The following is a 15,648-nucleotide window of genomic DNA, read 5'->3' as shown; positions in this document are numbered from 1 at the left end:
CACAAGCAGCCTGCTGGCTGCCCCCAGAACCCGCTGTGCATGGTGCGCCCCCCCCGCCCGGATGGCTCTCCCGAGGGTGGAGTGGCTCCTCCTTTGCCCTGTCAGAGAGGCCTTCCTTAAGCTCCCCGGACAAGCACCACCAGGTCCTCCCTTCGCTCTCCCGAGCCTCTTGTTCTCCATGGATGGGCCGCATAGGGACTTGCTATTTGGTTTTCGTCTGTTTCTCTCCCCAAGTGAGACCCAAGAGGGGAGAGACCAGGGCTGCTCACGGCTAGGAATTGCTCATTATACTGTCTCTCTACTTTTGCATATGTCTGCAATTTCCCACAGTAAAAGCCCGTGCGCCACAACTACTGAGCCCACGTGCCACAACTACTGAGCCTGCATGCCACAGCTACTGAAGCCTGTGCGCCTAGATCCCGTGCTCCACAACAAGAGAAGCCATCATAATGAGAAGCCCGCACACTCCAACGAAGAGTAGCCCCCGCTCGCCACAACTAGAGAAAGCCTGCACGCAGCAACGAAGACCCAACGCAGCCAAAAAAAAATAAAAATAAAAATAAAAAGTCTTTTGAAGGAATGAATGAATCCCTGGCATTTCTTCTGGAACCAACCTTGTCCACATCTTGTGGAGCTGGCTGCAGCATCACCGAACAGGGCAAGTAGTCAGGAAACTGTGGAAAGAAACAACAGATCATTTCTTTCAGAGAATGTTATTCCATGTGTATTCTACCTTCATCGTACAAAAATTGAAAAATGAAGATGCGGAGCAAGAAAAAGGAAAACGTATTCATGTGTGTTCCCAACACCTGGAGTGGCGTGAACACAACCTCCCGAGTATCCCATGTCACCCTCACACACAAACACGTATGTGCCTGTGTAGTTTTACAGAAATGAGACAAGTGATGCACACGTCCTGCAGTCTAGTTTGCTCCCATCACTGACCCTAACCCTGCTCAGGAGAAGTGTGACCATTTTCCACGCTGGGAGATGTAGTTCTGCGCCACCATTTTTAAGGCTCCGGTAACACCACTTTCTTTTTTTTTTGGCCATGCCGCATGGCTTGCCGGGATCTTAGTTCCCCAACCAGGGATTGAACCTGGGCCCTCGGCAGTGAGAGCGCAGAGTCCTAAACACTGGACCACCAGGGAATTCCCCCGTGACACCACATTTAATTCAGCCAGTTTCCTTTGTTGGCTGCCCTCCACCAAGTGGCCTTTACTTTGTTGCCATTGTCACCAAGGCTGCATAAACATCCTTCAGCCACCTTAGCACAGTTTTAGGCCATTCACTCCATAGGCTACACCATTAGAAAGGGAATGGTCAGGTCGAAATCACGTGTTTAAGGTTTTGATACATGTTGACATGTTATCTCCAAAAGGTTCTGTCACTTCAAACTCCCAGTTCCACTGCATGGGAGCACCCAGGACCACAAAACTGTAAGTGATTTTTTTTAAAGCTGTTATAAAATATAGCTAACATAGGGACTTCCCTGGTGGTCCAGTGGTTAAGACTCCATGCTCCCAATGCAGGGGGCACAGGTTCCATCCCTGGTCAGGGAACTAAGATCCCGCATCCTACATGTTACATAGCATGGCCAAAAAAAAAATACATATATATATCTCTAACATAAAACTTACTATTTTAAGTGTACAGTTCAGTGGCATTGAGCACATTTGCATTGTCCTGCAATGATCCCCACCACCCATTTCCAGAACTTTTTCATCATCCCAAACTGAAGCTCTGTACCCATTAAACATTAATCCCCCAATTCCATCCTCCCCCATTCCCTGGAGACCACCAGTCTACTTTCTGTCTCTACGAATTTAACTCCTCTGGGTCCCTCATATAAGTGAAATCGCAGAGTATTTGTCCTTATGTGGCTGGCTTATTTCACTTAGCATAATGTTTTCAAGGTTCATTCATGTTGTAGCTTGTGTCAGAATTTCCTGCCTTTTTAAGCCTGAACCATATAACTTCGGAGGAATATATAATCTTAAGACCCATAAACATGCTAGTGAAGAGGGTGACAGCGGCTACCCTGACAGTGACTCAGGCCCAAGTCTTCAGAGGCAGGAACGCTGGCCCTGTGGTAGCCAGGTTCCATCAGGGGAGACTCAGGCCACGAGGGGGGCGAAGGGATTTCTCTACAGTGACCCACCAAGCTGTGGTCAAGGCTACAGAGGACGACTCATTTCACTAAGATCTCCTGTCTGGCAGGGAACTCTTTCCTGCTTAGAAACTCCTCGAGGCAACCGGGGGGCACTTCTTTCTTTTTATAGCCGAGCAAGTGAAGGCATAACATGCACGTATAATTAGGTGGTCGGATGCAGGGAAATATTTAAACCGTAGGTTGAAACGGTGCCTTCAAAGGCCGGGAGGCTGTTTTCAAGGACTTAAAAAAAGACAATCACAGCCCGTGCAATCTAGAATTTCCTCCAAGGGTGCAATTTGCAGGCCCGCAAATGTGAAGTCATTACTCTGGCCCCTTGCCTTCGCTGCTGGTCCCATCACAAGGTGCTGTGGGTGAAGGAAGTGGTGCAAGGTAGTGGAGGGTCGAGTCGTCACCCACCGTGAGCAGGAAGGGGTACGTGTGGTCCCCTAGCTTCTTGATCAGGCTCTCCTGTAGCTTCGTGAGGGTTCCCGAGGCCCCCACAGGAGGGAACAGCTGGACCTGGGAGAAGTACAGGTCCCTGCGGAACTTCAGGCCGATCACATCGATGTCTTCCCGGCCGTACCGGAAGGCGCAGGTCAGAGAGACGTACACTGGAAGGGAGACAAGAGGTGGTAGGCTTGCCCCGTTGGCGGGCTTGGCGCCCCTGCCTGGGCTGACGCTGCCTACCGGTCTCAACATCCCACCTTCAGCACCTCAGTAAGGACCTGAGAACCTTACTACCCAACTGGCCCTTCCCTCTGGCTTGCGTTAATTACTCGAAAGGGCTGTGTCTGAGTGCTGGGAGGCTCCTCCCATGAGCCACGTTATTTAGCCTCCTGACTCTACTGTTTCCCTCATCCTCCCACCCTCTCCTCTTGATGTACCAGCTCAGTGACCTCAGGAGGCTTTTAAACAGTGTGAGGTCGCTTGGGTTCTGAGGGCGGAAGGTCTGGATGGAGTTGAGAGCGAAGGTAAGAAGCAGAGGAAGGGCTTCCCTGGTGGCACAGTGGTTAAGAATCTTCCTGCCAATGCAGGGGACACGGGTTCGAGCCCTGGTCCGGGAATATCCCACATACCGCGGAGCAACTAAGCCCGCAAGCCACAACTACTGAAGCCCGTGCGCCTAGAGCCTGTGCCCTGAAATAAGAGAAGCCACCGCAATGAGAAGCGCACGCACTGCAACAAAGAGCAGCCCCTGCTCGTCGCAACTAGAGAGAAATCACGCGCGCAGCAACAAGGACCCAACACAGCCCAAAATAAATAAATTAATTAAAAAAAAGAAAAGCAGAGGGAAACCGTGCTAGCGAACAAAACAGACGAGTGCCTGAGCTGGACGGGGCCTCGAGGGAACTGAGCAGGGGCTCAGGGACCAGGTGGAGAGGTGAGACCAACTCCGAGAGGAAACCTGCTTTTCACACTGCTCAGAAACTTAATTGAGCTTTTTCTCTAAATCAATCAGTGCTTCTGAAAATTCACTGTGGTTAAACAGATGTAAATTGTGCCCCCAGTGGACCAAAAGAATTATATGAAACTACACATGTTTTGAGGATGGACTGTTTACAACTGTCGTTAATGTGGTAAATAAAACCACACAAAGTGGTCCCTCCAAGTCCTTGGTAGCCGTTGGTTGAGGATTTTGTCTGTGTCTGCCTCAAGAGTAATTGCCCCTCGGCGCTAAGCTCAGAAGAGCCACTGATCACTTGCTTATCCCTCATTCAACGTTTGTAAGAGGAAGGTGCCCAGAGATGACTCGGTTTTACGCCTCCCTCTCCAGGCAGCGCGTTCCTGGCCAAGGGCATGGGCTTTGGGGGCTGGAACTGGGCTCCGCCTGGTGTAAGAGAGGAGCAGGGCACCCAGGAGGAAGCTGGAGACAGCAGAGGGGGGCGATTTTCAGCCTGTTTCTGCCACGTCCCCTGGATGCTGTGGGCCCTACATCTGACATACTCCATGGGCACATCCAGGGTTAGGAACAATTCCTTGTTGGTTGCTGGTAGCTACCGCTCTAAAAGGTATATTTAGAATGGAACTGAGTCAGTGACATTATCATAAGGATAGCTTGGTTCTAATTTAGTTTACACGACTGGTTTTTGTTTGTTTGTTTTTGACACGCCACATGGCACGGCTTATGGGATTTTAAGCCGTGGGATCAAACCCAGGGCCCCCGGCAGTGAGAGTGCCGAGTCCTAACCACTCGACCGCCAGGGAACTCCCTACACAACTGTTATTAGTACCAAATTGCTTGCCACACGTCACAACTGCCAGATATCTTTGAGGGGGCTGTGCTGCCGTGGTCCAGAACACCAGGCTCAGCATAAAAACTCTGCCTTCCCGCAGCCTCAATTCCCTGCTTTTCGGATAAACCCAGAAAGGAGCCCTCTTGAGTCTGCCCTGACATAGAATGACATGACACGGGGCAAGCATGCAGTCCGTGGAGCCGGCAGACCGGGGCTCCGGGCTCTGTCTGCCATTCTTTATCCTGCCACCTCGGACAAGTGGCTTCCCCGAGTCTTCACCTCCATCTGGAAGATGCGGACACTGAGCTCTGGTGGGAACAGGGCCCATGTCCCGAGGATCGTACGAGGGAATGTGGGTGAAAGGGCCTGGCAGAGAGAATGGGTGTGCAAGAGCTTCCCCGCCCCTCCTTGCACACACACGCCCCCTTCCCGCAGCCAGACCACCGCTCCCCGGGGGACAAGGAGCTCTGTCTCACCTCTCTTTCCCTTCACAAGCTCAGGATCCACCAGCACGACACCATCTAAACCAAAAGAGAGAGGAGAGTGAGGGTGGAGGACGTGAAAGAGACTGGAAGCTTCTTGAAGTGTGTGTGTATACATATATATATCACATGTAATCCATGTTCATTACAGGAAAACTAGAAAGGGAAGCTAAGCAAAGAGAAAGCAAAGTCACCTCCACTTGAGATACCCAGAGATACCCATTGTCAAGATATCGGTACAGAACGATTTTCCAGATGTATATACATTTATATGAATGTTTTTTTACTAAAAAAATGAGCTCCTACTATACATATTGTTAACTGCTTTCCTCATTCAACTATATATTGCAAACACATATTCATACTGTTCATACATACACACACACATATAATATGTACTAATCTTTTTTTTAAATTTCATTGATTTTTGGCTGCGTTGGATCTTCATTGCTGTGCGCAGGCTTTCTCTAGTTGCAGCGAGCGGGAGCTATACCTCGTTGCGGTACGTGGGCTTCTTATTGCTGTGGCTTCTCTTGTTGCGGAACACGGGCTCTAGGCGCGTGGGCTTCAGGAGTTGCAGCACGTGGGCTCAGTAGTTGTGGCTCGCAGGCTCTAGAGCACAGGCTCAGTATTTGTGGCACACGGGCTTAGTTGCTCCGTGGCATGTGGGATCTTCCCGAACCAGGGATCGAACCTGTGTCCCCTGCATTGGCAGGTGGATTCTTAACCACTACGCCGCCAGTGAAGTCCCATGTACTAATCATTTTAATGGCCACACATTTGCTCCATTGAACAGGTGTACCATAAATTATTTAATCAACCCCCTCTTGTTAGGGCATTTAGGATGTTTCTGATTTTCCCCATTATAATTAATATTGCAATGAACATCCTTATAGATAAATCTCTATCCACGGTAGAATTGAATTTGGCTTTCGATAACATACTGCCAAACGACCTTCTAGAAAGTGTTTTGCTGAAGGACATTCTCATCCTAGTGCCTAAAAATGCCAGTCTTTTACACTCTTTTTTTAAAAAAAGAACAATTTGAGTTGAAGTAATTATAGATTCACGGGAATTTACAAAGATAGTACAGAGAGGTCCCCAGGTATCCTTTATCCAGTTTCTTCCAATGGTTACATCTTAGATAATTACAGTACAATCTCAAAACCAGGAGGTGGACATGGGTACAATGTGTGTATGGTTCTAAGTCATATTATCAAATGGAGATTTGTGTAACCACCACTGCAATCTGGATACAGAACTGTTCCCTCACCATAAAGATCTCCCTCTTGGGCTATCCCTTTGTAGTCACACCCAGCTGCCTCTCCCCACCATCCTTAGCCTTCAGCAACCACTATTCAGTTTTCCTCTTCTAAAACGTCATCATCTCTAAGATGTTATATAAATGGAATCATACAGTATATGGCCTATTGAGATTAGCTTTTTCCACTCATCACAGTGTCCTTGAGACCCACAAGCTGTTGCATGGATTGGTAGTTCAATCTTTTTCACTGTTGAGTAGTGTTCCAAGGCATGGATGTGCCCCAGATTGTTTAATCTTATTCACCTGTTGAGAGACATTTAGGTTCTTTCCAGTTTGGAGCTATTACAAACAAAGCTGCTGTGAACAATCATGTACAAGTTTTGTGTGGACATAAGTTTTCATTTCTCTGGGATAAATGTCCAGAAATGCAACTGCTGGGTCATATGAGAAGTGTATGTTTAGCTTTTAAAGAAACTGCCAAACTATTTTCCAGAGTGGCTGTTCCATTTTACATTCCCATTCCCACCAGCAATGTATGAGTGAGGCAGTTTCTCTACATCCTTGCCAGCATTTGGTATGGTCACTATTTTTAATTTTAGCCATTCTGACAGGCATATAATGATATCTCATTGTGGTTTTAATTTGCATTTCCCTAACAACTAATGTTGTTGAACATTTTTCTTTTCTTTTTTTTTTTTAGAAATGAAATCAGGTCTTTTTTTTTCCTTTGGCTGCGCTGGGTCTTCGTTGCTGCACGCGGGCTTTCTCTAGTTGCGGTGAGCGGGGGCTACTCTTCATTGCAGTGCACGGGCTTCTCATTGCTGTGGCTTCCCTTGCTATGGAGCACGGGCTCTAGGCGTGCAGGCTTCAGTAGTTGTGGTTCACGGGCCTTAGAGCGCAGGCTCAGTAGTTGTGGCTCACGGGCTTAGTTGCTCCGCAGCATGTGGGATCTTCCCGGACCAGGGCTTGAACCCGTGTCCCCTGCATTGGCAGGCGGATTCTTAACTACTGCGCCACCAGGGAAGTCTTGAACGTTTTTCTTTTCCTTTTTTTTTTTTGTTTTTTGTTGTTGAACATTCTTCTATGTGCTCATTTGCCACCCATATATTTTCTCTAATGAAATGCCTTTTCATGTTGTTTGTCTATTTTCTAATTGGATTTTTTTTTTAAACTGGTGAGTTTTGAATGTTCTTTATCTAGAAATTAGTCCTTTGTCTCATTTTAAATTGTCTCCAATCAGCCAGTGGCACCTTGATGATGTTTTAATTTGCATTTCTTTGATTAGGTTATTAATGAAGCCAATTTAAAAAACACAAAACCAGTGGTTGTCTGATGACTTAAAGGAAAACCAGCATTAAAATCTCACCCCAGGAGACTTCCACGGCGGTCCAGTGGTGAAGACCCTGCGCATCCACTGCAGGGGGCATGGGTTCGATCCCTGGTCGGGGAACTAAGATCCCGCATGCCGCGCGACACGACCAATAAATAAATTAATTAATTAAAAAAAAAAACTCACCCCAAACTCAACTTACCCACAGGCTCTACTTGGTCAACATGGTCTATATAGTCTCTCTTCCCCAAGTAGATGGTCACCTGTGGGAAGAACAGGTATGGATTCTAAATGGCCAAAGAACACTAAGGTATTCATGTTAAAAGTCAGTAGCAACCAATAAAAAAATAAACTTAGCAACAGCCGAAACATTTTGACCAGTCCTGAGAAGAGGAGAGGCCTGACTCTGCAGCTTGCCCACCACCTCCTCTCTCTCTGCTTGGCTGTCGGCAGACATAGTGGATTGCAGGCAAGCTGTGATCTTTCCTCAACCTCATAAAGTGCTCCAAGGAAATCTTCCCACCCCTTGGACGGTTCCCTGTTCTCCCCACCTTTTCCCATCAAGCCCAGGTCTGATATCAACCAGGTAAATTTGTTGAATTCATTGAATTCAATTCAAATTCATTGAATTTGTTGAATTCATTGATGATACTTTAGTGGAAAGTTATGCCTATGCATATGAGGCCCCTGTCAGCTATTTGCATGTTAAGCCTTTTATTTCTAGCTGTGAATGAAAGGTTTCTCCTCCTTGTTAGAAGAATTTCTGATTAAGAGGCAGATGTTCTGGAGTCCCTGAAATCCTCTCAGGTGAGCATCTATACAGATAACCCTGAACGCATGCCCTGAAGAAGGGGGGAAGGGGTCCTGGATGGGAAGAGATGACCATGTCTCAGTCCTTGTCCTGTCTGTTTCAATGCCCCTGGCAGCAAAGGTCTCTTTCCCAACCCCCTTTGCGGGAGAGCATGGGTTGGGTTCACCACCACTCACCACTTTAACCCACAGCACTGTGACTGCCGTGATGGTAAGAATTCTCTTATTCATCTTTCAGCCATCACAGTATCTAGTATAGTATCTGGTACATACAGGAATTAAATCAACATTTGCTAAGTACACCGATGAGTGAGTACACGGACCCTGGCTAGCCTCCTTCTTCCCTAAGCCTCTGAAATTCGTATTTTTATTTCCAAGAATGCTCAAAATAATTTTTGTTGGCATTGTATCATCTCCTGTATCTACCCCCTCATAGCAGTATCCTGGAGTGGATCTCTATGGGTTCCAGGTTATTTGTGTTATCGAGGTTGAAGCACCTGAAGGACAGCATAGCCAGGTGATCGGGTTGTGGGCGGGGAGTTAGATGGTGAAAGGATGCTTTCTGGGCAAAAAAATTCAGTGTGTACAAAGCCCAGAGCCAAGAGAATGCTTCTGGAACTGCCAATGGTTTCGTCTGCGGGTGAATGGCCTCCAAATGGGCATGCAAGCTGATGCCAGAAAGGGTCTTATAGGACCAGACCCTAAAGAATCTAGGAGGACGTGGAAGCATTTGAAGCAGGATGAAAGGCCTGCAATTAAACGGCATGTAGTGCTTGTCATGTACCAGGCGCCAAGCTAAGTACACTGACTACGTTATTTCATTTAATCCTCACAACTACTCTTTGAGCTAGGGATTAAGCCCATTTTATAGAGGAGAACACTGAGACTTTGGTTGCATTGGCAGCAAAGTGGAGAAGGGATTGGCAAGGGGAAAGCTGATAGTGGACGGGAGGAGGGAGGACTGAGAGTGAACGGGCGGGGAGAAGGTAGGTGGAGAGCGCATGTCTTCTTTTTCAAGCTTTGGCTGTGAAGGAAGGAGAGCTAGAAAGGGGACGGGGTCAAGAGGGAGTTTGTTGTTCTTGTTGCTGCTGTTGCTGTTTTTAAGATGCATGAGGTGGGTACTTGTTGTCATGCTCAGGCCAAGTACTGGTAGAGAGGGAGAGGCTTCACATAGCCCCGGAGGGAGGCTGATGGTGGAGGACCCTAAGAAGGTGGTGGACCATGACCCAGGCTGTAAGCAGCATGAACCACAATGGAAGAAACAGCACCTCTTCTGCTGCAATTGGAAGGGGAGGGAAGAGACAGGAGCAGGTAGAGAAGTGGGGCTGGATGATGTGAGGCTGCAGCCCAGCTGCTGCTTACAAACCCCATAGCCACGTGCCCCATCTTCCTGGATAAAAGTTGTCAACTATAGGGAGTCCCCTGGTGGCCTAGTGGTTAGGGTTCCGGGCTTTCACTTCCGCGGCCTGGGTTCAATCCCTGATCGGGCGGGGAAGTGGGATCCCACAAGCCACAGGGTGAGGCCAAAAAAAAAAAAGAAAAAAAGTCACCAACTGTGTCCAGGGTCCCATGTGGTTGTGTAGTAAGAGGAGACCACCGCAGAGGACGATTCTTTTTCCTTTTTTTCCCCAGTTTTATTGAGATATAATTGACACATTGTATAAGTTTAAGGTGTACAACATAACGATGTATGTATAAATTGCGAAGCGATAACCACAATAAATTTAGTTAACATCCATCACAGAGGATGATTCTTGATTGGCCAGATCCAATTCTTTTGGCTCGGGATGGCTTTAAGGTGGGCGTGTGACCCAGTTTTGACCAATGAGATATGAGAGAAATCTGCTGGAGGGCTGCTGGAGAAATATCACCTCACCCTTAAGAGATCCCAGGAAGCAACAGCCTTTTCCTTCTTCTAGAAGAAAGTGAGGGTAAGGCACCTGAAGCTGGGGCAGCCATCTTGCCACCAGCCAGAGGATGAAGATCACCAAAGAGGGACGAGTGGAGAGACTCACAGAGAAACACACCCAGGGCCCTGGCACACCACACCTGCAGCCAGACAAAACTTGCCATCGAAATGATCCTAATACATGACACATTAATTGATGAATTATTTTTTCCTCCGATATACAAAAGTTCTAAATTTCCCAGGTCAAAGATGTCTACCTAGATGTGAGGAAGAAAAAAGTGAGAAAATGATATGGCCCAGCAGGAGTGTTTTCTTTCTTCTTTTGCCAGAAGTCAAGATAAAGCGCACTGGAAAGACACAAGTTGGAGGAGAGTTGGGAGGATGAAAGTTTGAGGGGTACCCAACTTGTCTCCCCAAAGAAACAGAGAGCTTGATGAAAATGATGGAGATCCTCAGCGAGGGAGAGGAGAGGTAGGGAGTGTCCGTGCAAAGCCCGATTCTCTCGTGAGGCGCAAAAGCATCGGAGAGTTTCTTTCGGGTGCAGTATGTATAGGCTTCAGAAGTCAACTAGAAGAATGACCTAGAACCACATTGTCCAATACGACAGCTACTAGCTACAGGTGGCCACCGGCACTTGAATATGGCCACTCCAAGCTGACGTGCTATAAATGTAGAATACACATCAGGTTTGAACAACTTAGAAAATGAAGGTAAAATATGTCGTTAATAATTTTTATATCATTTACATGTTGAAATGATAGTTTTTTGGATATATTGGGTTAAATAAAATATAGTATTAAAATGAATTCCCCGTTTCTTCTTACTTTTTTAACATGGCTACTAGAAAATTTTAAATTAGATATGTGGCTTGCATTGGATGGTGCTGAACTAGATTATGAGCCCCTAAGAATCCATTGAGTGGAGCGAGGAGACCCCATCCTCGGGGGCTGTGGGGTGGGCCCTCCATAGGGTGTCCCAGGTCAGGAAGTTCACGGGCACATCTAGACTATCTAACGTGCCCCTGATGGAGCCAACAGTGGCATCATCCCTGCCGAATACGCAGAGTGCCAGGATACTGGTGGCCATGCAGCCACAGTGCAGAGTGGCAGAAAGGCAGCAGCAGGAGATGCTCCCTTATCCAGTGGCCCTGGAGGCCCAGCAAGGTTTGAGAGCATGGCAGCTGGGGTGGGTGACAGAAGGTAGAGAGTTACCTTGATCCAGCATCAGGGCTTTCACCAGGCAGTTAGGCGAGATGATAGAAAAAGGGTCAAGTAAGTTATAGATACTGACCAAACAATGTTTGAAATGGTTAAGTCATGGGTTCAAGGCTAGGAAAAGAAGTAAAACTGGAGGCGAGGGTTGGGGACTGAGAGATTAGGAGAAAATTAAGGGTCTTGGGACTAAAGTCTTGTTGAGATTGGAGAGAATTTATATTTCTGCAATTTACTCATTCATTTATATCTCATTTATCATCCATCTCAGACAGAGACGGAAAATAGACAGAGCTTCCATTGACCTCATAAGATTTTGATGTTGATTATGTCTATTCGAAAAAGCTCCTTTAAAAAAATGATTACTGCTAAACCCCTCACCTCTGTACTACTTACCGATTTGTCCCGGGAGATCTTCTTGAAGATAACGTGGTTTGGTGTAGACTTACTGTCCTGCACGTTGGCCTCCATGTTATCTGTCCCTGGCAGTTTCTTCCACCTTGGGGTGTTATGTCAGGTTTTAGAGGGCTAGGAAAAGGTAAAATCATCTTAAATATAAAGTCAAGAACATTCTGTGAATAAAACCCATACATGAGATGCTGTACATCCATCAGACATTTCCTTCTACCTGCCTCAATATCCACATTTGACTAAATAAGGCCTTCGTCTAGTTTGTATTTTACTACAGTGTGCTTTTTTTTTTTTAAAGGTGTTTTATTTTTCCTGATAAGCCTCAGACATTTCTTAGCAAAGCTCACCAGGATGTCCAGATAGATTCCAATAAGAAGGTTTTACTTTGAGACTAAGCCTTGGTATCGTCACACTAAGCGAGATTGAATTTAAAATTCTATCTTGACAATATATTACGGCAATTAAAATAGAAAAAATCCCTGCAAACCACAGCATAACCACTTCACGAATATCGTTTTAAAAATATGTTAAATCCCCAGAAGTTCTGTTCAGCAATTCATACTAAGCAGTGCTTTCCCTTTCCTGCCATCTCTCACCACTCCCCAGCTTTACCCACAACAAAGAGGCCATCTGAGCTGTCTGGAATTCAGTGCGTTCCTTAACAAGCAATGTCCATGGAAACTACACAGAAAAGGTGAAACTGGGACAGACTGACTGCATGAAAATGCCAGTCTTCCTGGCCCTGGCTCTTCCCTGCGCCCTGCCCTGAGTTTCTGAGAAGGCTTGTTCGTGGGTGATCTCATACCTTGTGCAACCAGCTGGGACGGTCCCAGGAGGTGAGGAGAGGGTCTCTGTGTCCTCCGGGGTGAGCAGGCAGCCAGCCCCTGCTCCGTCTAACCAGGTGACCCCCACTCGGGCCCTGGCTGACTGTGTGGGGAATTTGTAGGGAATCTGGAGAGGGTGCCCACACCCAGGTCTCAATGTCTAGAAGCCAAATCCCATTTAAGGAGTAGAGTGGCAACTGGATTAGTGCTGAGACGGGCAAAATGGTAGTTTCAGCAGTTCAAAGCATTAGACAAGGGCCCAGAGGGGCTCCCAGTGCAGGAGCTGTCAAGTTTGAGTGGGGAAGACTTGGGGGAGGGATGACAGCTAAATGAAAGCTATTTTATCTTAACCCACTTTGGGTTCTGGAAATAGACTGATTATCCCTTCACTCCTGGTATCACCAGGAGAAGGGATTTTCAAGAGCTCAACCAAATTGATTAAACTCAGCAGGCAGCTAATGCAACCTTGGGGGTGGGGATATAAACAAAAAGGTCAAGGAGAAATGTCAGCCTCAAGATAAACCCTGGTGTTATGCAAGCCAAACTAGTCATGTCCCTCTCCTCTGCCCTACGTGCTATTGATTACATCACGAGTCCTGTCAATTTGCCCCCAGTGTCTCCAGAATCTTAGTTTTCCCATCCCCAGCACTCCCTCTTGAGTCCATACCAGCCCCTTTGTTTCCCTGGTCTGACTACATCCTTCTCCATGCTGCAGAGGGGGCTTCCAAGCCCTGAGCAGTCACCCTCCTGCTCAGCATCTCGCCTTGCTCTCAGCTACAGGCACACAACTTTAAAGCCACACGCTCGAGCCTCCGCCTGCCGTTCCCCATCTCCCTGTACCGCACTCCCGCTGTTTGCTTTTGCCTGGAACCATCCTCTTCTCCTTTCCTCCTTGACTCTTCTCATCCTTCAGTTTCCAGCTCAAGAGTCACTTCCTCAGGAGAGCCTTCCCCAACCTCTCCGACTAGGTTGGAGGCACTATTGCATTCGATGCTTGTACAGGAGATGATTTTACCGTCTCTATTCCCATACATGACTCTTGGCTTCATCACGTCAGGGACCCATGCCGTTTTGTTTCCCTTATCTTTGTATTCCAGTGCCCAGAACAGAATACTCAGGGAATGAATGCATGGGATGGTGTGGCCACTAACACATATATGTACTGGACTTGAGCTGGTGTCTGGGAGTGAAGCCAGTCTAAGCAGAAAGTGACGTTTGGGGTGTTAGCATCTATCGAAACACTCCAGTGGCTTCCCACCTAAGTCTGGATAATGTCTGCAAGGCCCTGCATGATCTGGGCCCCGTTCTTCCCACCTCGCCCACTTTGCTCCAGTCCACTGGCCTCTTTGCTTTTCTTCAAACCTGCCTCAGGGCCTTTGCATTTACTGTTTCCTCTTCTGGAACACTTTTCCCACAGATAGTCACTTGGCTCACTCCCTTAATTCCTTTGGGTCTTTACTTCAATGTCACCCTATCCACCTATATCTTATTGTGTACCACCTCACCCAACACTTCTGTCCTCCTTCTCTGCATTACCTTTCTCTGTAGCACTTATCAGCATCTGACATACAAGATAATTTATCTTGTTCATTGTCTGTCCCCCCACCCCAACATAAGTTCCAGGACTGTAGAGATTTATGACTGTTTTGTTCCTATCCCATCTCCAGGATCTAGAATAGGGCCTCAATGGACTTGGAGCAAATCAATGAGTCACTGGATTGCAACAGTATAATGGCTGGCAATAGCTAAAGTTGGGAAAAATTTTAATTTCTAAGGGAGAAAACTTTTAAAATTTTTAACAGAGGAATGCCAGCTAATAAATGCAAAGGGAATGATAGAATTGGAAAAACATCATTTGACAAACTCTGATTGTATTAATCATGCCTTTTTATTTTCTGTAATTCTGATGCTTTGACATCTGAGGCTTTGCTGACCCTGGAGAGACTGCCATCCCAGGGCTAGCTCTTTCCTAGAGAGAATAAATGACTGCTTTTCATATGCAAACCAACCAACTCAGAGCCCATACACCCCAAAGGCTTCCTTTCCTCCTTTGTTGGGCTCTCACACTCTGAGCCACTACTGCCCTGCCCTAATCACCCTGGGGCCGGGTATCAGACAACTGGAGACAGCCCCTGCACTCCAGGGCCTGCTGAAGTAAATAGCCAATCTTAAGTCTGCTTATCCTATCTCACCAGTTTTTTCCCATGGAAACCAAAAAAGAACTCTCGCCCATGTTTTCTCCTTGATCCTTCTACCTCCTGACTGGCCCTGGTGCTTCCCCGCATGGCCTGCCCCCTCTTTTTGGTAACTGTAACAAACTATCTTTTCAATGGCAATTATCTCCAGATCTGTTGACCTCACCATAGCTGAACAATAGTAAAACTTACGTTTTAAAATACTGATGACATTACTGACTCAGACAAGGATTCTTTATTGGTGTGAAAATCATTAGGTGAAGAGTTGAAGGGGAAATGGCTATTCCTATGACACCAAAGTGATGCCATATGGATCACGACTCCTCACAAGGTGCAAGCCAAACTATACAACAGGGGATCAGCCACAGTCCAATGTCAATCTTAGCATCACAAATGGTGTCAACCAATGTGATGTGTCACCCTGCAGCAGCTGGAATCCACCAAGCCTTTAGACGTCACTTCTAGTTTATAGGAAATACAAGGAATAGCTAAATGAGACCACAAGAGAGCTACCAGATGAATGTAGAAAGTGCCTGATCTCTTTCATAAGTCAATGTCATAGAAAAGAGATGCATTAGATGAAGACACTTAAGGGACTCAACATCCAGATGTACTGTGTGGTCCCAATTGGACAAACAGGATGTATAGTACATTTCTGGCCTGCTGGGAAAATCTGAATATGGTCTAATAATGTATCAGTAATATGTCACATGAGCTCTGACAGGTAGGATGGAAATTATTGGACTAGGAAGGTAGAGATTGTGACTGAATGAAGAAGGTCATAGGATGGTACATACAGTATGATCACATTTTGCAAACACAC

General features: G+C 46.7%; 1 protein-coding gene across 2 annotated transcripts in view; it reads right to left on the bottom strand.

Annotated features, from left to right (window-relative positions):
* The window catches only part of SAG (S-antigen visual arrestin), a 30,223-nt gene extending 18,357 nt beyond the window's left edge, over window positions 1–11,866 (bottom strand). For both annotated transcript variants that reach the window (XM_061206009.1, XM_061206001.1), the window contains exons 1-5: window positions 11,792–11,866; window positions 7,668–7,728; window positions 4,866–4,910; window positions 2,573–2,766; window positions 615–674 (exon numbers count right to left, since the gene is read on the bottom strand). In XM_061206009.1, the coding sequence (XP_061061992.1) occupies window positions 615–674; window positions 2,573–2,766; window positions 4,866–4,910; window positions 7,668–7,728; window positions 11,792–11,866 (435 nt within the window). The remainder of the gene's footprint in view (window positions 1–614; window positions 675–2,572; window positions 2,767–4,865; window positions 4,911–7,667; window positions 7,729–11,791) is intronic.
* Between the last annotated feature and the right edge of the window lie 3,782 nt (window positions 11,867–15,648).

The sequence above is a fragment of the Eubalaena glacialis genome, chromosome 1, assembly GCF_028564815.1.
Source record: "Eubalaena glacialis isolate mEubGla1 chromosome 1, mEubGla1.1.hap2.+ XY, whole genome shotgun sequence".
NCBI classification, from domain to species: domain Eukaryota; kingdom Metazoa; phylum Chordata; class Mammalia; order Artiodactyla; family Balaenidae; genus Eubalaena; species Eubalaena glacialis.
Note: the sequence above shows the minus strand (reverse complement) of the source record. Positions and strands in the feature narration are given on the sequence as shown.